The following is a 24,945-nucleotide window of genomic DNA, read 5'->3' as shown; positions in this document are numbered from 1 at the left end:
CTCAGAGGCTGATTTAACAAAAAATCCATATTCAGACCAAAATATCTGACTTCCTGTTGGTTGCAGCTAATGCCTGTAAATTAGAAAGTTGTCCGGCTCGATGAGACCAATATACGTACTGATTTTTGTAATTGTGGGTAAAACTAACCCCCCCACTTTTGTCAAAAACATTTTGAAAGTGACACACTTCCTGCTGCCAGTTGGTGGCGCTATAACTTTGACTCACAATAGTCACATCCATCTGATCGGCCTCTTACCACGAACACACTGCTGAAGTTTCATCAAGATCAGTTAATGTGTGCAGAAGTTATAACACTTCGTGTTTCTCTTTTCTCGCCATAAATTTGTGTCCTCGCCACAGCCAAACCGTTTGAGATATCAAAAATCCGTCCGCAATTTAGCATCCTCAATGTCTTGACTTCATGCACACCGAGTTTGGTGGCGATTTAATTAATTCTCTAGGAGAAGTGTTTCAAATTCCACAGCAAGCGTTCTCCAAACAACCCATAATTGCCGACTTCCTGTTGGGCTGGCGTAAAATTTAGAGCACGAAAGTTGTTCGGCCCGATGAGATCTATATGTGTACCGAGTTTCATATCATTACATGCAAGTGTGTTTGATTTATGGACAAGTGTTCGGATCCCGTTCCAGGGGGCGCTGTTGAGCCCCCCTGCCACGCCCGGGTACCAGCTTCAGCCCGGCCCTGATGGCCGCGGGTTCTGACCTGTGTGCAAAGTTTCAAGAGTTTTCGAGCACGTTAAAGGCCCCAAAAGCCCCTGAAACCTTGAAAAACAGGAATTTTAAACAAATCTCACTCAAAAGACAAATCCCCCCACCCCTCACACACACAGAGACGCAGAGGCAGAGAGAGAGAGGGAGAGAATTCTCCAAAAAATCACATTCAAACCAAAATATCTCACTTCCTGTTGGTCACAGCTTATGACTATAAATTAGAAAGTTGTCCGGCTTGATGAGAACAATATACATAACGATTTTTGTGACTCTACTTAAAACTAAGCCCCCATTTTTGACTAAAGGTGGCGCTACTGAGCCCCTCACCACGCCCGTTTCTGAAACTTTGCACATGTCTACTGGATAATAAATGTGATGTGTCTGTCGAGTTTCATCCAATTTCAAGTATGTTAAGAGTCTCAAAAGCATCTGAAAAGAATATTAAAGTTTGATGCGTTGCCACGGCAACAGTATTTAAGATATCAATAAACCTTTCACAGGTCTACATCTGCCGTGTGTCTACATTATACACATAAAGTTTGAAGCAAATCGGGTAAAAATAAGAGGGTGATTTCAAAGCATTTTGAAAGTGACACTTCCTGCTGCCAGTTGGTGGCGCTATAACTTTGACTCACAATAGTCACATCAATGTGATCGGCCTCTTACAACGAACACACTGCGGAAGTTTCATCAAGATCAGTTAATGTATGCAGAAGTTATAACACACTTCCTGTTTATCTTTTCTCGCTATAAATTCGTTTCATCGCCACGGCCAAACCGTTCGAGATATCAAAAATCCGTCCGCAATTTAGCATCCTCAATGTCTTGACTTCATGCTGACCGAGTTTGGTGGGGATCGGATCAATTCCCTAGGAGGAGTATTTCACATTCCATTGTATGCGTTTTCCAAACAACGTATAATAACCGACTTCCTGTTGGGCTGGTGTAAAACTTAGAGCACGAAAGTTGTTCGGCCCGATGAGATCTATATGTGTACTGAGTTTCATATTATTACATGCAAGCGTGTTTGATTTATGGACCAAGTTTTCAGACACCATTCCAGGGGGCGCTGTCGAGCCCCCCTGCCACGCCCGGGTACCAGCTTCAGTCCGGCCCTGATGGCCGCGGGTTCTGACGTGTGTGCAAAATTTCAAGAGTTTTTGAGCATGTTAAGGGCCCTAAAAGTGCCCGAGAAGTAGAAAAAAAAAATAATAATAATAAACAATAATCCTACCGAAAACAATAGGGCCTTCGCCCTTTCAGGGCTTGGGCCCTAATAATCCTACCGAAAACAATAGGGCCTTCGCCCTTTCAGGGCTTGGGCCCTAATAATAATCCTACCGAAAACAATAGGGCCTTCGCCCTTTCAGGGCTTGGGCCCTAATAATAAACGGAGCAAAAACAATAGGGTCCTCTCACCATCGGTGCTCGGGCCCTAATTAAAGCTGCAAGCAGCGATGAAAAGGGCCCTCGCACCCCTGCCACCGCCACCCGGCGCCTTTAGGAAATGCCTTAAGATTACACTCACCAAATTTGAAGAGGATCAGATCAAAACTGTAGGAGGAGTTTGTTAAAGTACAACATCAGGAAATGGCAAAAACTGCCCAAAATCTGAGAGGAAGTTCAAAATAGCTAACTTCCTGTTGTGTTTAGGGCTACGCGCCAAGAGACTTTTTTGTAGGTATTGGGTCTTTACATGTATGTACCAAATTTCATACCTGTACGTGAAACCAGGAGCCGGGGCAAAATGTAGGGGCAATAATTAAAGTGTAAGTTGCAGGTTAAATTTTTCACGAAGTAATGCAATGTGTTTATTAAACATAAAGATAAGAACCGCCCACCATTGTTTTTTATACCAAAATGCTGATATAATATGAAAAGTTGGCACTTTTAACAGTGGTTTTAACCGCTCCCGCTGCCTTCCACTAGATGGGGCGTGACGTCATAAGAGGAACTCACTAGTAGAGTTGCCGTACGCTTGCAGCTATATTCGCCTTACATAACTTCAGAAAAGTTGGTTGTATGTTTTGTTTGATAAAAAAATTATGGATAAAATAACTCCATTGTAAACATACTCGTGTGTGCTTGACTTCAAGGGGACCGTGATCCTGCCTGAAATGAGAATAAGCTATTCGCAAAACAAACGGGTTCAGGCACGTCAGATCAGCCGGTCGCAGGTCGAGCTGTTGCACTAAACTCCAAACCGCGTTCACCTCACGGCAGCACACACTCTCCACTGCTGATAGCCCACACAAACACAGTGATGGGGACATCGATCTCTCTTTTTCTTTTCTGACAATAAACATCGCTAATTAAATCGTGAGAAATTGATAACGCGTGGACTGAGGAAGGGTATTACATGACGTTTGAGGCGTCGATGAGACTAGCGATCTGTGCAGTGTGTGCATCTCTAACGTTGCAGGCTTGCAGCTCTGATTTGGACTGACTTACTGTAAGTAAATAATGTCTTCAGTCGTTGTCCCTCCTTGCTATTCTACATGACGGCAATATTTTGAAAAGACTCGCTTGTTCCGTTATATTATCCGGGTTAAGTTTGCACCAGGCTCTAACGTAGCTAACGTTACTCACCTGGCCAACCCTCCACTCATTCTCCTCACACCAAGCATTAATAACTCTTTGAGTGCCATGGCTCCCCTCTCTCACGCCTGACCAGTTAAAAATTGTAGGGCTGTGGTCCATAAAGAATTTGATGGTTTCCCACATCCTCAGTCGTTCTCCAAATAGCCATAATACAGTGGGAATCTAGCAGAGTATGGGTTGCGAGTTCCTCTTATGACGTCATCACCCAGTAACTGAAAAAACACGCTACCTTTGAAGAAACCCCAATAAATGTTATTTTAACGCATTTTAAGACAGAAATAATTAAATATATACATATAGAGCACTTTAATTTACACATTAATTGACTGTGGTGGTTAACCTGCAACTTACACTTTAAGCCATTTTGCCCCACCCAATTTTGAAAATCACATCACACGTAAATTTTCACCACTTCTGAAGCATGTGCAAAGTTTCATGATTTTTCGAGCACGTTTTGTATTTGCCACACTTCCTGCTACCAGCAGGTGGCGCTATTGCTATAACCATAATGAGCATGGTCATGTGTTCAGGACAGGACTCTTATCAAACATGTGAAGTTTGGGGCAGATTGAAAAATGTATGGCTGAGTTACTGCAGGCTGTCTGTGGTTGCCTAGCAACATCGGAACTGCAAGCAACATTATTATTGAACTTATCTGATCATGCATATATCACCAAAAGGCCGAAATTGGGTGAACGTTTGTCAGGCCGCCGAGGGCACACCCTTCGACGAAAACTCAAGATCTTCGCAATTTAACGTCGCAAAGGCCTTCAGATTACACTGACCAAATTTGAAGAGGATCAGATCAAAACTGTAGGAGGAGTTCGTTAAAGTACAACATCAGGAAATTACGAAAAATGCCCAAAATCTAGGAGGAAGTTCAAAATAGCTCACTTCCTGTTGTGTTTAGGGCTATGCTCCAAGAGACTTTTTTGTAGGTATTGGGTCATTACATGTATGTACCAAATTTCATACCTGTGCGTGAAACGTAGAGCCGGGGCAAAATGTGGGGGCAATAATTTACCGAATTTGCCCCACCCAATTTTGAAAACCATATCACACGTACATTTTCACCACTTCTGAAGCGTGTGCAAAGTTTCATGAGTTTTCGAGCATGTTTAGGCCCTCTAAAAACCGATTCACTTTGGAGAAGAAGAAGAAGAATAATAATAAACGGAGCAAAAACAATAGGGTCCTCTCACCATCGGTGCTCGGGCCCTAATAAACGGAGCAAAAACAATAGGGTCCTCTCACCATCGGTGCTCGGGCCCTAATAATAAACGGAGCAAAAACAATAGGGTCCTCTCACCATCGGTGCTCGGGCCCTAATAAACGGAGCAAAAACAATAGGGTCCTCTCACCATCGGTGCTCGGGCCCTAATAATAAACGGAGCAAAAACAATAGGGTCCTCTCACCATCGGTGCTCGGGCCCTAATAAAAAATCCTTCATGGGAGGGTAACGGTGGGGAGTCCGGTGGAGAGAAATCCTCCACAACTGAATGTAAACTGGCATTCAAATCTGCTTCGATTTTGTTTGCAACGCCCAACCTCCAACGATCCAATCAATTTCCGAAGGACGAAATCAAGTCCCGCCCTACATTTTTTTCTAATTTCAGAAGCCGTTTCACTCGGATATACGTCACAACAAGGAAAAAATTACAATCTCAACTTCCGTTTCATGCCGACTTTAATGTTGCTTGCAGTTCCGATGTTGCTAGGCAACCACAGACAGCCTGCAGTAACTCAGGCATTCGAAGTCCAATCTGCCCCAAACTTCACATGTTTGATAAGAGTCCTGTCCTGAACACATGACCATGCTCATATTTGGTTATATTAATAGCGCCACCTGCTGGTAGCAGGAAGTGTGGCAAATACAAAATGTGCTCGAAAAATCATGAAACTTTGCACACGCTTCAGAAGTGGTGAAAATGTACGTGTGATATGGTTTTGAAAATTGGGTGGGGCAAAATGGCTTACTTATTGCCCCTACATTTTGCCCCGGCTCGACGTTTCACGTACAGGTATGAAATTTGGTACATACTGTCACGGGGTGAAGAATCACTCGACAAGGCAGGCTTTAGTGAAAAGGCCCCGGAGGGTGGATTTTATTTACAGTGAGTGAAATTAAAGGTGCAGGAAGGCGGTGGTCCGGTGAGTGGTGGCTGGTGCTTTCGTGCTCTGCAGTGTTCGATCCAAAGTGAAAGTGGGTGTCCAAAACGTGCTCCAAAGTGATGGGCTGTCGGTCACTCGCTGCTTTCTGAAGGGAACAGAGAGAAAGGTTAGTCCAGCAATTCATACAGCTCGAGACCAGAGTCTGTCTGTCTGCTCAGCGCGTGCTGCTCTTGTAGCTGTGGGTTGATGAGGTGCAGCTGTGACCGATCAGCCCGCTGTGAGGACGTGCAGGTGTTTTGTGTCTGTTGCCAGGGCGACGCTGATTCCCTCGAGGACGCTCGTCACATTTCCCCCCCCTAAGCGTCGTTCTGGTCCTGTGAACGTATGGAGATAGTAGGGGTGAAACAAGGGGAGGGTGGGAAATGACCCCTGACAGACCTGCATAAGCTGTCCATATCCGTGAGAGGCCATCAGCGTTCGCGTTGGCGGCCCCGGCCCGATGTCGTACCTCGAAGTGGAAGTCCTGGAGCGCTAGGAACCAGCGAGTCACCCTGGCGTTGGTGTCCTTGGCGCGGGCCATCCACTGGAGAGGCGCATGGTCGGTGACCAGGGTGAACTTGCGGCCTAGGAGGTAGTACCGGAGCTCCAGGACTGCCCACTTGATGGCCAGGGCCTCCCTCTCGACGGCGGCGTATTTCCTCTCGGCCGGGGACAGCTTCCTGCTGATGTAGATGATCGGATGCTCCTCACCTTCCTGGACCTGGGACAGGACGGCTCCCAGTCCCGTGTCGGAGGCATCCGTCTGCAGCAGGAAGGGGCAGCTAAAGTCTGGAGCGCGGAGTACCGGTGACGACGTCAGTGCTTCTTTGACCCGGGCGAAGGCCTCCTCCACCTCTGGGGTCCAGCATACTTTCTCTGGCTGCCCCTTCCTGGTCAGGTCTGTCAGAGGGGCAGCTAAAGAGGAGAAGTTGGGGATAAAACACCGGTAATACCCTGCCAACCCCAAGAAAGCTCGTACCTGGGTCTTTGTCTGGGGTTTCGGGGCGGAGTGGATGGCCTCTACTTTCTTTTCCTGGGGTTGTATCAGGCCCCGCCCGACACGGAAACCCAGGTACTTGGCTTCAGAGAGAGCTAGATGACATTTTCGGGGGTTGGCGGTGAGTCCAGCCCGCCGGAGCTCCGAAAGCACCCTCCGCAGACGCTCCAGATGTTCTCCCCATGCCTCGGAGTGGATCACGACGTCATCGATGTAGGCGGCTGCGTAGGCTTGATGGGGCCGTAGGATGATGTCCATCATTCTTTGGAAGGTTGCGGGGGCCCCGTGCAGGCCGAAGGGAAGGGTCCGGTATTGCCAGTGGCCACTGGGGGTTGAGAAAGCAGTTTTGGGTTTAGCATTTTCAGAGAGTGGTACCTGCCAATAGCCTTTAGTGAGGTCCAAGGTGCTGATGTACCGGGCCCTTCCCAAACGGTCCAGCAGCTCATCGACCCGAGGCATGGGGTACCCGTCGAATTCGGAGACTTCGTTCAGGCGGCGGAAGTCGTTGCAGAAGCGGAGGGTGCCATCCGGCTTTGGAACCATTACGATGGGGCTGGACCACGGGCTCCGGGATGGTTCTATTACCCCCAACTTTAGCATTTGTTGGATTTCCTCCTCAATAGCCTGCCGACGAGCTTCCGGGACACGGTAGGGCCGTTGCCGGACGACGACTCCTGGGGGTGTCCTGACGTCGTGCTGGACTACGTTGGTCTGCCCGGGCTGGGTCGAGAACACATCCTGGAACTGACTGACCAGGTGCTGCAGCTCCGCCTTCTGGGCAGCCGAAAGATGGGGGTTGACGTCTACAACCACGGGATCGGTGAGACTGAGGGCCGCCACTTGGTCCCGGGTCCCCACCCACTTCTTTAGGAGGTTAATATGGTAGAGTTGCTCTGTCTGGCGTCGACCAGGTTGCCTTAGATGGTAGGTGACTGGCCCGATTCTTTCTAACACCGTGTATGGACCCTTCCAAGAAGCCAGGAACTTGCAGGCCGAGCTGGGGACCAGGACCATGACGCGGTCTCCCGGCTGGAACTCCCGTGGTTGGGCTGCCCGGTCGTAATGGCGTTGCTGGGCTTGTTGGGCTTTGCTGAGGTGTTCCCGGACTAATGGCATCACTCGATCGATTCTCTCTCTCATTTGTCGCACATGCTCGATGACGGTGCGATGAGGGGCAGGCTGCTGCTCCCAAGCTTCCCTGGCGATGTCGAGGAGCCCACGTGGTTGGCGGCCGAACAGGAGCTCAAAGGGGGTGAAGCCAGTTGAGGCCTGGGGTACTTCGCGGATCCCGAAGAGTACGTAGGGAATCATAAGGTCCCAATCCCGCTTATCCTCCGCCGCCACGCGTCTCAGCATCTGCTTAAGGGTCTGGTTGAACCTCTCCACGAGCCCGTCCGTCTGGGGATGATAGACCGTGGTCCTCAACTGCTTCACCCGCAGCAGCCTGCAGAGATCTGCCATTAGCTGGGACATGAACGTGTGTTCCCTGGTCAGTCAGTATCTCCGCGGGGATGCCGACTCGGCTGGCCAACAGAAACAGCTCCTGGGCGATGGACTTCGCGGTGGCTTTGCGTAAGGGAACTGCTTCTGGGTACCGGGTGGCATAGTCGACGATCACCAGGATGTGCTCGTGTCCCCGGGCAGACTTTGGCAACGGCCCCACTATGTCCATTCCAATCCGCTCGAAGGGCACCTCGATGATGGGCAGCGGGATGAGCGGGCTGGGGGGAGGAGTCCTGGGCGATGTGACCTGGCAGGTCGGGCAGGCTTGGCAAAACCGCTTTACTTCGGCCTCCAGGCCCGGCCAGAGGAAACGGTCGCGGATGCGCTGGGTGGTGTTGGCTGCCCCGAGGTGACCTGCCATGGGATGGGAGTGGGCCAGCTCCAGGATAGTTTCGGTCTTCGCTCGGGGTACCACCAGTAGTTTCTTCTCCTCCCCCCTCCGCTGTGCGACACAGTACAGCAGGCCATTATCGACGACAAAATGCGGGAGAGGATGGGGCCGTGGGAGGACGTCATTTCCATCGATGATCCGCACTTGAGACCAACAGTGCTTTAAACGATCGTCCTCCCGCTGTTCCTTGGTGAATGAGCCCCCTCCTGCGGCCTGTTGATAAACATTAAAGAAAGGATTAGAAGACTGGGAGGGGGACTCACCATCTCTCCCGCTGTCGGAGGCCAATAGGGCTGGTCTGCGGCGGGGTCCACGCGGCCGCCTCCGTCGTCGACGGTTCCCCTCTGGGCTGGCAGGCTGAGTAGCGGCGGTGAGCAGTCTGTCGAAGCCCGGCCAGTCTCTCCCCAGCAGTACGGCCACCGGCAGGTCCTTTACTAAGCCAGCCTCCACCGGCCAGGTGCCTTGAGGTGACGATATGGTGACTCTCCGGGCTGGCACTTGGCGAGTGTCTCCATGTACGCAGGTAATCGGCAGGAAACTCTTTTCGCCGCTTCGAGGGGCACATAACCGAGACTGGATGAGGGTGACCGCACTGCCGGAGTCCAGTAGGGCCCGGAAACGTCTCCCATCCACGACCACGTCCGCTTCAGGGGCTCCCGATGGTACACGCTGGTGGACGATACAGCCTGCCAGCCACGCACGCGGCGGTGTTCCGGGTTCAGCGCTGGGCATGGGCTCGTCTCGCGGCGGGGGAACCGTCGGCCTGCTGACTGGTCGCGAGGTGCCTTCGAGCGGGCGTCGCTCCTGGACCACCCTCCGGGGAAACGGCAACGCTCGATCCCCAGCCTCACGGTGATGGATGGCATCCGCCAGCTCGATTGCCTCCACGAGCTCCAGAGTGTTGGTAGGATTTTTCATTCCAACCGCTTGCCGAATTGGACGGGGAAGAGCACGGAGGAGCCGATCGACCACCACCCGTTCCGCTACCTGAGCGGCAGAGGGATTGCCTTCCAACAACCAATGATGAGCGATGCGGCTGAGTTCAGCGGCTTGAGCACGGGCTGGCACGCGGGATTTGAATTCCCATTCATGAAACTGTTGGGCGGCGCAGATGGATGAGAGGCCGAGCCTCGCCAGGATTTCCCGCTTGACTTCGTTATAATCTTCTGCGGTCTCCCGGGGAAGTGAAAAATAAGCCCGTTGGGCTTCTCCGGTGAGAAGTGGTGCCAGCGCGCGTGCCCAATCGTCCTCGGGCCAGTCCTCATTTTGAGCTGTAGTTTCAAAGACTTGCAGAAAAGCTTCCACATCATCTTCAGCCGTCATCTTCGGCAGCAGACGGGTTGCTTGAGCACGAGGATCAGGTAGCGGAACGCGCTGGGCGGCGGCGGCGGCACGGATGGCGGTTATTTCTTCCTCCGTCCTGCCCTGGCGAGTGGCGAGATGTTCTACAATTTGCTGCTGGCGGATGCTCACCTCCGTGAGGCGTTGTAGAACGTCCTCCATCGTGGGGACCGAGCGCGCCGCTTTCCGTATCCTGCAGTGCACACAGAAAAAAAAAGGAAAAAATTAAGGTTGGGGCGGTGAACTTGACGGTGATTCTTCACACACTTGCCCGCATTCTCCACCACTGTCACGGGGTGAAGAATCACTCGACAAGGCAGGCTTTAGTGAAAAGGCCCCGGAGGGTGGATTTTATTTACAGTGAGTGAAATTAAAGGTGCAGGAAGGCGGTGGTCCGGTGAGTGGTGGCTGGTGCTTTCGTGCTCTGCAGTGTTCGATCCAAAGTGAAAGTGGGTGTCCAAAACGTGCTCCAAAGTGATGGGCTGTCGGTCACTCGCTGCTTTCTGAAGGGAACAGAGAGAAAGGTTAGTCCAGCAATTCATACAGCTCGAGACCAGAGTCTGTCTGTCTGCTCAGCGCGTGCTGCTCTTGTAGCTGTGGGCTGATGAGGTGCAGCTGTGACCGATCAGCCCGCTGTGAGGACGTGCAGGTGTTTTGTGTCTGTTGCCAGGGCGACGCTGATTCCCTCGAGGACGCTCGTCACAATACATGTAATGACCCAATACCTACAAAAAAGTCTCTTGGAGCGTAGCTCTAAACACAACAGGAAGTCAGCTATTTTGAACTTCCTCTCAGATTTTGGGCAGTTTTTGTCATTTCCTGATGTTGTACTTTAACAAACTCCTCCTACAGTTTTGATCTGATCCTCTTCAAATTTGGTGAGTGTAATCTTAAGGCCTTTCCTAAAGGCGCCGGGTGGCGGTGGCATGGGTGCGAGGGCCCTTTTCATCGCTGCTTGCAGCTTTAATTGGATTCTATTTCAGAAGCAATTAATCAGAAGGATGATATTTTCCACACCTTACTTCTCATTCTTCCTATCTTAGTTCCAGCAGGCAATTATTGTTATGTGGCATGGAGGATGGCAGTATTCGGGCATACCCTGTACAGGCCTCTGACCATCAGCTCAGCTCCATGCAGGCTTACTGGGCCCTCAGCGTCCATGACAACCAATACGGCCATGTGTGCCACCTCCGCTTCAGCTTTGATGACATGTTTGTCCTGACCGCAGGAGAGGATGGCAACATCTTTTCCTTCAGCTGTTTGCCAGAGGAGGAGCTCCAGAAAGCCATGCAGCTCAAAAATGCCAAAGTGCCCTCTCCACGGGTTAGTGTATATGTATGTTTGTGGGTGGGTTAGTGTGTACTTATGTGTTTCAACTTTACCACCTTATTCTGTCATGAAAACAGGTTGGGCTGGAGTTGGAGAAAGCAGCACAGGACATAGAGGATCCATCTGCTTACAGGTGACAATGTGTATAGTGTGTATAAGGTATATATTATATGTAAATAAAGCAAGCAATAGGGTCAAGGCTTGTGTTTTTGCTACTTAAAAAGACACAAGAGCAGTGCTTATCTCCATGCTTTTCTGTGTACCATAGCGCCCAAGTGTGCCATAGAGGTACTGTCAATTGTAAATAATCTTTAAAATGTTTCACACAAAACTAAATAAACTACCATTCAACTCTCTTATGCTCACCAAGGCTGCATTTATTTGATCAAAAATACAGTAAAACAGTAATATTGTAAAATGTTATTACGATTTAAAATAGCTGTTTTTTATTTGAATATATTTTGAAATGTAATTTATTCCTGTGATGAAAACTGGAATTTTCAGCAGCCAATTCTTCAGTCTTCAGTGTTACATGATCCTTCAGAAATTAATCTGATATGCTCATTTGGTGCTCAAGAAACATTTATTGTTATTATTATCAATGTTGAAAACATTTGTAATATTTATATATTGTATATATTTTGTAATATATTGTAATAATCATTATATATATATTGTATATAATCATATTTTGTAAGAGTCATAATGACAGAATTTCCATTTCTATTATCATGCATGGTGCTTGTTTAGTTAGCATAAGTGTGTGTGTGCAGCATAGAAACAGCTAAACAGAAGCTGGAGCTGGACCGCATGCATAAGGAAGCTGAAGAGAGGAAACAGGAGCGGCGTAAGAAGCTGGCTGAACTGCAGAGTCGATTTCAAGCTTTACTGGAGCAGAACCAGAGCCTTCCTGAACACATTCGCCTCCATCGCTCGGTGCACAGCTCTCACACTCCTCCCCGCTCACTCACCTATTGCAGTATAATGATTACATTGACACAATAATCTAACATAATATTTTATGGGTGTTTGTAGGAGTTTGAACTGGACACGCGCTTCCACGAGGAGATTGAAAGACAGACTGAAGAAAGAGTGATGGAGGTCAGGAAAGAACTGGCCTGGGAGGAGGAGAAACACCGGATTGGCCTAAAAAAACTACAGACAATGTACTATACATCCACGCATATCCACTTTTTCTCTATTTACATGTTTTTTTAGTTTTTTTTTCAATACCACTTTCTCTTCAAATTTCTCCAAATATGTTACCAAATAAATTCTGTTATCATTTACTCACCCTCATTGTTGTTCCAAATATGTATGACTGACTTTCTTCTGTGCAACACAAAAGAAGATATTTTGAATGTGTCTGGCCATACAATGACAGTCAGTGGGGTCCAAAACAACATTGTACTCTTATGACTTTCACTGAATAGACAAAAACAGTTGAAACAGTTTTAAAAATCTTATTTTGTGTTCTACAGAAGTAAGAAAGTCAATGATATGAGGGTGAGTATGATGACGGAACTTTAATTTTTTAATGAGCTCTCCCTTTAGTCTTAGATGTTTCCAATAAAACTTTTAAAGGAAAAATAAAAATAGCTGTTGAAATACAATATAGGGCTATTAAAATGAATACACAAAAATATAAATCTGAGAAGCTAGACGCTTAAGCAAACATCTTAATTTGTAAATGTAATTTATTCTCATTGATTTGTAGGAAGAAACAATTGAGTACCACGGCTTTTGTTATTCTTTCATATTGCTATTTTCTCTGTAGGTTCTGGGAGTCAGTGGTGCAGGACACGGTCACGGTGTATGCGTTTAAGAATGGACATAAGATCTCCAACTACAGACTGTTGGCTCTGCCTGCCATACAAATGCATCTGCACCAGCAAGGCACAGTGGCCTCTCAGAGCGCAAACGTGGAACAAGAGCATTGGCGGAACAAAGCACAGCCTGGCAAAGAAGCCAGCAACATTTCACGTGAGACAGGATGAGTGTGTTAACTTGACACTTAGACTTTTAGAGTGTATGTGTGCAGTCATCGTTCTACTTCTCTCTTTCTAAGCAGTGCAGGATGAGCTGGTAACAGATTCAATGATGCAGTCAGGAAGGATGCAGTCAGGGTCTCGTAAACTGGGCAACAGAGAGGCAGAGAAACTCCGCAAATCTGCGGAGAAGGCAGAGAAAGCTCGAGCCATGATAGAGAAGAGGAAAAAAGAGTGGGCAGAACTGTGAGTGAATGCCAGTGTGTTTGTCTCTTGGTCTCTGTGTTTATGTGTGTAACATTTTTAATGCTTCCTCAGCTATGCCTCAAAGCCCAGTGAGGACTACGAGGACCCTAAGGATGTGGAAGCGATTCGATTGGCTAAAGAGAAAATGGGCGACTTTAAGCTGAAGTCAGCGAAAGACTTTACTGTTCCTGAACACCTGAGGATGAACGTGGACAAAAAGAGAGTGCAGTTAGTGGAACTGGAGAAGAAGGTGAATGACACAAACGAATCAGCAAAAATCACACTTTCCTAAATAGAAATGTAAAATGTCCACAATGTAAAAATAATAAGACAGTGAACTTGAACTGTGTAATACTCAGTCAGAATGCATAAGTAAAACATGAAAATGTTTATAAATTAAAAACATTTTTTATTAAACATACACTTCTTTGAAAGAAGTCTTTAATGTTCACCAAGGCTTTATTTATTTAATTAAAAAACAGTTAAACAGTAATATTGTGAAATATTATCACAATTTACAATAACTGTTTTAAATTTCAATATATTTAAATTTAATTTGATTTGATTTATTCACGTAATAGCAAACCTGAATTATCAGCATCCATTACACTAATCTGCAGTGTCACATGATCCTTCAGAAATCATATGCCGATTTGCTGCTTAAAAAACATTTCTTATTATTATCTATGTTGAAAACAGTTGTGCTGCTTAATAATTGGTTGGAAACAGTGATCTTTTTTTTTAGGAATCTTTGATTAATAAAAAATTCATGAGACCAGCATTTATTTGAAATAAAAATCTTATAAAATATCTTTACTGTCTCTTTAATATGTTAGTATGTCCTTAACAATTTAATATGTCCTTGCTGAATTCTTACTAGCCCCAAACCTTTGAAACATTTCCTCCATTTTGCATATTATTGTGAATGGAAATATTATTTTCATTTAAAAAAAACCAAAAACATTTTAGTGAGAGTGTTTGAAATTCATCAAAATGAAAAACTGAATTGGATTTTTTTTTTTTTGTGCTTGTGAATTGGAGTCTTATTAGTCTTATGGTTGTGCTTATGGCAAAAAAAAAAAAAAAACCCTGTACTAGCAGTGTAAGGTCCTCTTTAAATGATTTGCTGTCTTTTTAACTAAAATAAATCTTAGTACGACAATAAGCTCTTATGATCTACTAAATGGTTTGATTTAACAGATACATGCATGTGGTGGTGTATGCTTTTTCATGTATGCTACAGATCTTTGAGATGAAGTCTGAGATGAACTCTCGTGTGATGGCTCTTCGAGACAGTAAGGTGGAGATCGTGTCTCAGCTCCATGCCAAGTTAGAGCAGCTACAGGCGATCCAGCAGCACCTGCCACCCGAGAAGCGTCATCCACTGCCAGCTGTGCCTGTCTTAATGCCAGAAGAGATGCCTGAGAGGAAACACAGATACACCCGGGCAACCTTGGAGCGTTATGCCACTCTTAGGGCCAAGATGGCTTCCACTGGTTTGGATGAACAACAGAATGGGGAGAACATCCTGGAGCTGCTTGAACAAGAGATGCAAGACACACACACTGAGGCTCAGAGCACGCACATGGAGGACGAAGGTGTGGAAACAGTCTCTCAAAAGCAGGAAGAGGAGCTCACAGAGCTAGAGAAAGAGATGAGAGAAGTTGAGGAGACCAAAAACCTGTACCAGCAGGACAAACTTCTTAAACAGGCGAGTTTGGTGTGCATTAGGAGTATCGAGGGGAATTTTATTTATCACAATCCTTCAAATGTCTTTCTCTCTATCTGCAGATGGAGGAGGCAGTGTGGCGTTTCGACGCTGAGTTACGTGTGTTGCGTCACGAGAAGCAAGAGTTGGATGTGTACATGAAACTGGCTGATCTGAGACATGTGACCCTGTTTGAGGAGCTGCTGCTTTTGAAGGAGTTCGAGAAGAGAGAGGACATACTACAGGAGCGACTGAGCACCTATATACAGGAAGAGCAAGAGATCAGGGTGGGTGTGTTTTTATTTGTGCATGGGATTGTATGATGTGTGTGTGTCCAGTACAGAACAGTTTCCATATTCATTGTTTTGTGTGTCAGGCCAAGATGCATGAATGTAAGAATCAGATGGAGCAGAAGAAGAGAGACATCCTGAGACTCCAAGGGAAGGAGAAAACTCTCACCGCCACCTTTCAGGCCTCACTGGGGGAGAACAACAAGTTTGAGGAGTTCCTCACCAGAGTGTTTAAGAAAAAGATCAAGCGTACGAAGAAGAAAGAAACACATGGAGGTGAAGGTGAGCTGTAAGAGTGTGTTCTGTGTATTTCACCTGGTGAATCTCAAAATGTCACATTTCACCCTGAAAACTAATAAAAAGAAGTGCTTATCTTTTTATCTAAAATATACACATTGTAATGATGATTCTCATTACTGTTTTGCATTTTTTTTTAATTAAAATTAATACATTTCTAATAAATTAAAGGCAGTTCATGCTATCATGATGTCCAAGTACTTTAAATATATATTAATATATTTTTAATGTCTCTCTGTAATGAGAACTCTGTATTTCACAATACAGTAATGAGAACTAGTAAAATGAGCTCAATGGTCTTTATTTTCAGGTTGCAATATATCATTTGTCTTGATTTTTTGGGTAAACTGTAATGCAATGGCAGGAACAGTTAGGATATACATAAAATTGTCAGAGATTGCCATCATCGTGTTGAAATATAGAACACGTGATTTAAATGTAATATTTGTTTTGTTTATTACTCCTTCCATCAGGTGATGATGTGACAGATGATGAAGATGACAGCGATGAAGACTCTGATGAAGAATCAGACAGGGATAATGATGAGGATTATGATGACTCTGAGACTGGAGCTCCCCTGGACGACAGTGTGTGCCCACCAAGTAAGATCAAATTTGTTTAGACGTTTTCCAAGATGTGAGTTCCAGACCGTCAAGCGGCCATTCATGTACCCACCGAGAACCGCTTTATCTCGGTCAGTCCTTCTGGAATTTGCCACTGGCTCTTATGTAGATAATTTAAACAGGAGGTATAATTCATTTTGAATATATATAATAGGCTGTCTTTGCTCTTATTAATCTACTTGTTCCAGAGAAAGTCGATTTGGCCAAGGGCAAAGTTTATTTAACTGAAATACTGTTCTATTCTAGTGTTTTTGTACTTTTGACTGAATTGTTTGCTTGTTTATTTCCTATTGTACAAACTTATTATACTTTTAGAATGGCCAATAAGAGAGAGATAGCACTCGAACACCGAATTGATTCCTCTTTCGCATTTTCTTGCCCTTGAACGGACACATAAACACAAAGTGATGTCAAAATACCCATCTCGGCAAGTATTCTCTCATTTATGTCATAGGTGAACAGTTGAGAAAGAAGAAACCGGATGTTTGTCAGTTTTTTCGGTACGTGCAGTCTGCAGTCGGTCTTAAAGTGACAGCACACACCTAATATTCCTTCTGTTGTCTGTGTCATTAATAAAACAACAAAATACAGCTTTAATAAAGATGAAACTAAATATTTAATTTCTACAGTGAACAAATAGTTTTATTTTACATTTAGGCTTAATAATTAATTTCTGTACCTGAATACTACTGTTAGACTTTGTAACTGTTATTTAGTATTCATCTCTGCTTGTAATTTGTTATTTTGTTCTTATTTTATTACTGACTGTTAACTTGTTTTAAATAATGTGTGAACTTAATCAGTTAGGCTAGTAGTTTTTGATGTAGTAGCTTAGCTATCGAAGAACTTAAGGTGAGCTTTAAGTAATAAATGAAAAGCAAAGTTACCCCCCCCCCCCCCCCCCATCCCATCCCATATATATATATATATATATATATATATATATATATATATATATATAATTATATATTATTATTTTTTTAGCTGATCCGAAAAATTATCCGATCCGTGGCTAAAAAAACGTAAATGATCCGAAATGTGAATTTTGTTATCAGTTCCACCACTAGTTGTAAAAAAAGGACCTTGTACAAAACACCTTTTAAGACACAACTTACATAGTCTCGCGTAGCCAGACCTTCAGACTGTTCCGTGGGCGTGACGTCTGAGGCTGAGACTACAACTTACATTGCATTAACTAGCGCTGTCATGAGAGATCCCCTTAAAAGAATAGTTCACTTAAAAATTAAAATTCTGTTATCATTTACTCACCCTCAAGTTCTTTCAAACCTGTATGAATTTATTTCTTCTGCTGAACGCAAAGGAACATATTTTGAAGAATGTCAGTAACCAGAAAGTTGATGTATCCCATTGACTTCCATAGTAGGAAAAAAATAAATACTATGGAAGTCAATAGGGTACATGCACTGTTTGGTTACTGACATTCTTCAAAATAGCTTCTTTTGTGTTCAGCAGAAGAAATAAATGTATACAGGTTTGAAAGAACTTAAATGATAACAGAATTTTCATTTTTAAGTGAACTATTCTTTTAACTGTTAAAAGGACAAAGACAAAGATATCGCATTCCTCAGCAGACATTCAAACTGATTTTATGATTATGAATAAAATATTGACCTGAAGAATTTCACCTAGATGCAGGTAATGCACTCACTTAGTCGATCTCTCTCTTATAATAGGCTACTCTAATCTTTATCATACAATAAGCTTCAATGAAGCAACTCAGCGTTCCTTCATTGCTAGTTCTAAAGAATTAGTAACGGAGACTTGGGCTCAACTGTTAAGCTGTCAATTTGAGATTTGAATCTGTGGCAGAAGGAAGTAGTTCCGCTCAAAAGACACTCCGTTTTTAAAAACATTCCATTGTTGTTTCTTATTTATTTACACACTTGTACCGTTGAACTGTTGTATAAACGCAAAATCACACTCTAAGCCATGCGATATGGCTCTAAATCAGCATGGCTGTGATTGCCTACGGCCAAATCACAGCCAGACGTGCTGATATAGAGTGATATCGCACGGCTAAGAGTGTGATATTGCTTATATGTAAGTTTGGGACGAGTAAGATTAGGGTCAGTTTTTTATTCACTTTTAAATTAATACTTTTATTCAGCAAGGATACATTCAACTGATCAAAAGTGACAGTAAAAACATTTATAACCCTTGTGAAAAAAAAGTGCACTTAAGTGTACTTTTATAAAGTGTACTTATTACATAAATAATATACTTTAAATATATACACTTAAGTGTGAATTAAATGCCATCTTTTCGGTGCACTTAATGCACATTAAGTGTAATTAATTTCAAATATATAATATATTAAGTTGAAATAAAATGCAATAAGTTGCCATTAAGAGTGATTTTTTGGAACAACTTAATTGGTACTTTATTACAGCTTTATATATACTTTCATAATTGCTTCTAGTGTTTTTAAAATATACTTAAAGTGCACTACAAAATGTAATGACACGCAATTAATGTGATTTAAAATATACTTTAATGTCACTTAACAATACACTTAAGTGTGAATTAAATGCAATGTTTTCGACACACTGAATGCACATTAAGTGCAATTAATTTCAAATATATCACATATTAAGTTAAAATAAAATGTAATAAGTTGCCATTAAGAGTGATTTTTTTTGGAACAACTTAATTGGTACTTTATTACAACTTTATATCTACTTTCATAATTGCTTCTAGTGTTTTTAAAATATACTTAAAGTGCACTACACAATATAATGACACACAATTAATGTGATTTAAAATATACTTTAATGTCAGTTAACAATACACTTAAGTGTGAATTAAATGCAATGTTTTCGGACACTCAGAATGCACATTAAGTGCAATTAATTTAAAATATATCACATATTAAGTTGAAATAAAATGCAATAAGTTGCCATTAAGAGTGATTTTTTGGAACAACTTAATTGGTACTTTAATACAACTTTATATCTACTTTCATAATTTCTTCTAATATCTTCAAAATATAGTTAAAGTGCACTACACAATATAATGACACGCAATTAATGTGATTTAAAATATACTTTAATGTCAGTTAACAATACACTTAAAGGACAAGTTCGGTATTTTACACTTAAAGCCCTGTTTACAGATCGTTTCTGATGAAATAGAACGGTTAAGATTAAAATTTGGTCACATGCTGCTGTCCCGAGAATTTTAGGTTTATTTCGCTTTCCCCCCCACCTACAGAATGGCAGCCTATGGGCACTGGAACAATCCTTCATAAAACGCATGAAACTTTCGTTTACAAAGACATGAAACTCACCGAGTGGTCAGGGGTGTCCACTGATATGCTCACACAAAAATCGCTGCAAAAGATGCTTTCCAACAGGTGTTTTACCATTCGTTGTAAAACTGTGGACCTATTTTTCCAAACGTCTCACACCCGTAGATTCTTCCGTTGAGAGCTTGAATAAAAAACACTCCAGCCCAGTTGGTGGCGATAATGCATCTTTGCCAATTGCAAGCAAACCACTGGCATTTAATTGAATACACAGAAGAAGCAGAAGAAGAAGCGGCGGAGTAATACCGTACCTCACACAGCACATTCAATGCAAGTCAATGGAGTTGGACAAAAACTACGATAAAACCTGTTGGAAAGCATCTTTTGCAGCGATTTTTGTGTGAGCACATCAGTGAACACCCCTGACCACTCGGTGAGTTTCACGTCTTTGTAATCGAAAGTTTAATGCGTTTTAGGAAGGATTGTTCCAGTGCCCATAGGCTGCCATTCTGTAGGTGGGGGGGAGAAGCGAAATAAACCTAAAATTCTCGGGACAGCAGCATGTGTCCACATTTTTATCTCAACCATTCTATTTCATCAGAAACGATCTGTAAACAGGGCTTTAAGTGTAAAATACCGAACTTGTCCTTTAAGTGTGAATTAAATGCAATGTTACAATCAGCAAAAACTAAATGTAAAACCCTCTAAATTTACTGACAAAATAATTTTTAAAAGAAATACATAAAAACCTTTCTGTTGATGAACAAGAAAACCACAAGAAACACTATGCATAAACACAAACAGTTTTGGAAAGAGACCTTTGGGTAATGCTTTACAAAAATATATTAGTTACCTACTTCAGTTAACATGAACTAAGAATGAATAATACTTTTAAGCATTTATTAGTCTAAGTAAGATAATAGTCTTGGCTAAAAAATAAACTAATATTAACAAATGAGACCTAATTAAAAGTGTTACCGAACCTTGTTATTTAGCTCTTAAAGGGATACTCCACTTTAAAATGAAAATTCTGTCATCATATACTCACCCTCATGTTGTTTCAAACCTGTATGAATTTCTTTCTTCTGCTGAACAGAAAGAAAGATATTTAGAAGAACGTTAGTAACCAGACAGTTGGTACCATTGACCATTGATTTTTTTTCCTACTATGGAAGTCAATGGTACCAAAATCTGTCTGGTTACTAACATTCTTCTAAATATCTTTCTTTCTGTTCAGCAAAAGAAAGAAATTCATACAGGTTTGAAACAACATGAGGGTGAGTATATGATGACAGAATTTTCATTTTAAAGTGGAGTATGCCTTTAAACCTTTACCAGCACCAACATTAAACAGGACCAAATGCTTACTCCAGCATTACAGTGCATCTAAGTTTGTCTAAAAAGAAAAGAAAAAAAAAAAAACCTCCAAAAGCACAAAAAACAAAATTATTTGTCACCCAATTTTTTAAGTTGTTGGAAAGTGCTGTTTATGTCAATGTCCCAGATGCTCTCCAGAGTATATGTGAATGGAAATGTTTCAAAGATGCAGAAAAGTCAGAAAAAATGCCTTGAGGAAAAAAAACTGAAAATTTGTTTATAATACAGATCCAGTCCATTATTAGATATACAGTTGCGCTTCAAAGTTGATATACACCTTGCAGTATCTGCAAAATGTTAACAATTTTTGCAATAATAGGGATCACAAAAATGTATACGTTTTATTTTTATTTAGTACTACCCTGATGAAGCAGTTTATTCTGCAAGGTGTATGTAAAATTTTGACTGTTAACTGTTGATGAATGTGTGATGTGATTGATTACCTCAGTCACCAGGGCCACATCGTAGTAGAAAGCTGGGCAAGGTTCCTTCTATTTCAAATTCCCACAAACACCAGGATTCCACTGACTACGCCATCTTTACTGACACTGGGCTTAAAGTGATTCAAAATAGAGAACCTTTTTATTGCTACTTTACATGGAATTAAGCATAACTTTTAGCCTGACTTCGTCATACTCATATTCTAGTCAGAATGTGAGTCTGAGACTGCTCCATAGAGATTTGATTATGGGGCGTGTCTCAACCGAACCAGGAAAAAAAAAAACCCTCTGCACTCAATTGGATAGACCTACAACCAATCAGAGCAACGGAGTAAATGACGCATGTTCTTCATTCATATTTTCAACCAACAAAATGTGGCGGCTCTCTGTTCCTCTTTTAAAATGAATGCGCTGTGGATATCTTCTATAACAGACGCGATGGCGGAATCTACACATGATGTTTCATAAACAAAGTTCGGGAGAAGCACGTACAAATAATCAATCCAATATCAACTTGTCATCAAACAATACCATGTCTAACGTTACCTATATCAGCATGAGGAAGCATATTCACTCTGTCAACTTACCTAACACTCCTTGACAGTTTTTCAGCATCCCTCCACCACCCCGAATCCTCACTCTTGTCTTGTTCTCTCACAACCAGGAACACGGGGGAGTATGGCTACCGAGCCCACAGCCCTCGGACAGCACGTCATATACGCATTTAATCTATCTGACTTATTTGTGTGAACTCGTGAAATCTTATATATGCATTTATTCTATCTGACTTATTTGTAAATGTGAACTCGTGAAATCTCAATTCTCCAGCTGCACTCGTCTTTGTTGTAAACTAATTCAAATCAAGCACTCTTTGGTGACGTAGGTGATTACGTTACCGTTGCTCATCTGTCCATCATCGTATAAAGCCCGCCCTGACAATTTGATTGGTCCGAACAATTTTTGTTCGGGCATAATAGCTCCTCAACGGAGCGAGTCCAGACCGAACTTCCCGACCAAAAAATATTGTGGGCGGGGTTCGGGCTGGCACCCAGGCTACATAACTTTATCAATTACACAAATATAGATATATGACCCATGCAAACCCAGGACCAATGCAAATTAAGAAAGGTATTCTTACATTTTAAGTTTGCCCCACATAGCTATCTTCATGAAGGATGTTCCTGTTCCTGTATTTACCACGGTTGACACAGCAATGCTGCAAGCCTTCTTCCTTTGGTGTGTTACCTATAAAATATATGATGATTATAAGGGCATGTGTAAATGCACAGGTGGGAATTTATTACTTGCACATGCAAAAGATTCAAAGCATTTAAAAGCTATAGGGATAGTTAGTGACTTGAAAGTAGTGTTTTAGCTTGATCAGGATGTGCTGTCATGATAAATCTTGTAACATCACCTCATCAATACAGGTCTGTGATTCCACACCGCTTGCACTGTATCTCCAATAACAAATATGAACTGATCCTGCAAAATGAATGTTTAAATCCAGATAAACACAAAAATACTACATATTCAAAAACAAATAGTAATTGAACAACTCTTTAAATACAAAATGAAATTGAACACATTACAAGCATTTTTTCTAGAGGTGGGTACTATATTAAATATTTATGGTGGTTATAAGATTGATTATTTGTATTAAATGTATATAAACGTCTTCGAGTGTTACAATATTGGATCAGCATTCAGCAATTTTTTAGTAGTGCTAGCTTGTTTAAAATAATTTAAAAAGTCGGTTTAGTTTTTTTTTTTTAAATCAGCAACCACCTCGAACACGACCACACACGCCTTCCTCACATTACAATGTAAGACATTATTAGAATGCAATCATATATAAATTATTGAAAACATGATTCATTCACCTCCCGAGTTTATAATATCTGCGATTAAAATGCACTCAGCAACTGACATGTTACGGTGAAAAAAAATTAACTAAAGAAAGCATCAAGATATACTTACTTGACTGATTATTTGCAGCATAACGTCTCATCTGCAAACAAACATCCAAACGTGGTGCTCCTTTTGTTTTCTTGTTTGGCTAGCTTCAGTATCATCACGCACGTATCGCAAACGGATCGCAAAACATAGCGCATTTTTCAAACTCTAGTGAAGTAGTGCGTCATAATGACGTAGTATTTCTCGCGCATGCGCATTAGACAACATATTCATATATCATGCATGGTTAAATGTTATTTCAGCTTTTCTGTTTAAGTTGAAGTTGTTCTAACTCATTGTGTTGTTAAACACTGTAAGTTCACAAAACTTTACTCATTGACCTAACTAAAAGTCAATCTTTTTTTTCAATGTAGTGTAGTGTGATTAAAATTAAATGTATTTTAACTGAATTTAAATGCAAATTCATTTTGTTTACATTTGTTTAACTTTTGCTCGCAATTAATACAATTAAATGTGTGTTTAATTGACTTAGAACAACATAATGATATTGAAAGTATTATGTTCACAGATGTAAAGTAGCTACAACACATTACTATTAGGCTCCTCTCATATATTACATTTTATTTTCAAATATTATGTAGAAAGCTGACACTAGTTGAGTTCATAGAGCAAGGGCTGATGATAAAAATGTCAACAATAAGTTGTACTGGATTATACTGTATAAGCAGATGTATTGGAAAAATACATTTCAACTGCATAATGCACACAGTATATATTATAGACAAAACACATTTAAAATACATTAACAAATTAATTTTGGACAACACACTTGAGTTGGAATTAAAATCAATTATTTTCCATGTTTTCCATTAAAACTGTTATTTTATTTAGTATATATTAGTCAATACATCAACATAATTTTCCTTTAATAACTTATAACTTTAACTTTAATAAATTTAAAACACTATAAATCATAATTATTTCAAAATGTATGTTTAAGTCAAACTTAGTAGACATTACAAAGTGCATTTTTTAAAACATGCACTTAAGTGTGTTTATAAATATTGTCATGAAAGTGTTCTTTCTTTAAGTAACATTTAATTAGACATTATTAAAAAGTGCATTTGTAAAAAGTGCACTTAAGTGTGTTTATAAAAATTATGATGAAAGTGTACTTTCTTTAAGTTAAGCTTAATTAGACATTATTACAAAGTGCATTTTTAAAAAGTGTATTTAAGTGTGTTAAGAAATATTGTGATGAAAGTGTTCTTACTTTAAATTAAACTTAATTAGATATTATTACAAAGTGCATTTGTAAAAGGTGTACTTAAGTGTGTTAAGAAATATTGTGATGAAAGTGTACTTACTTTAAATTAAACTTAATTAGACATTATTACAAAGTGCATTTTTAAAAATGCACTTAAGTGTGTTTATAAATATGATAAAAGTGTACTTCCTTTAAGTAAAACTTAATTAGACATTATTAAAAAGTGCATTTTTAAAAAGTGTATTTAAGTGTGTTAAGAAAGATTGTGATGAAAGTGTACTTACTTTAAATTAAACTTAATTAGATATTACAAAGTGCATTTGTAAAAATTGTACTTAAGTGTGTTTATAAATATTGTGATGAAAGTGTACTTTCTTTAAGTTAAGCTTAATTAGACATTATCACAAAGTGCATTTTTAAAAATACACTTAAGTGTGTTTATAAATACTGTGATGAAAGTGTACTTACTTTAAGTTAAACT

The 24,945-nt window shown here is 41.7% G+C and overlaps 1 protein-coding gene across 1 annotated transcript in view; it reads left to right on the top strand.

Moving 5' to 3' along the window:
• cfap44 (cilia and flagella associated protein 44) overlaps positions 1-24,945 on the top strand; it is a 206,854-nt gene that overhangs the window by 146,617 nt on the left and 35,292 nt on the right. Inside the window, exons 17-27 of the mRNA XM_079877906.1 lie at positions 10,761-11,040; positions 11,124-11,179; positions 11,820-11,982; positions 12,082-12,212; positions 12,824-13,029; positions 13,118-13,280; positions 13,353-13,530; positions 14,524-14,991; positions 15,072-15,275; positions 15,365-15,560; positions 16,049-16,177. Coding sequence (XP_079734032.1) covers positions 10,761-11,040; positions 11,124-11,179; positions 11,820-11,982; positions 12,082-12,212; positions 12,824-13,029; positions 13,118-13,280; positions 13,353-13,530; positions 14,524-14,991; positions 15,072-15,275; positions 15,365-15,560; positions 16,049-16,177 — 2,174 coding nt within the window. The remainder of the gene's footprint in view (positions 1-10,760; positions 11,041-11,123; positions 11,180-11,819; positions 11,983-12,081; positions 12,213-12,823; positions 13,030-13,117; positions 13,281-13,352; positions 13,531-14,523; positions 14,992-15,071; positions 15,276-15,364; positions 15,561-16,048; positions 16,178-24,945) is intronic.

Source organism: Squalius cephalus (assembly GCF_949319135.1).
Source record: "Squalius cephalus genome assembly, chromosome: 8".
NCBI lineage: Eukaryota > Metazoa > Chordata > Actinopteri > Cypriniformes > Leuciscidae > Squalius > Squalius cephalus.
The sequence above is the reverse complement of the archived record's forward strand: the minus strand, read 5'-3'. Positions and strand labels throughout refer to the sequence as shown.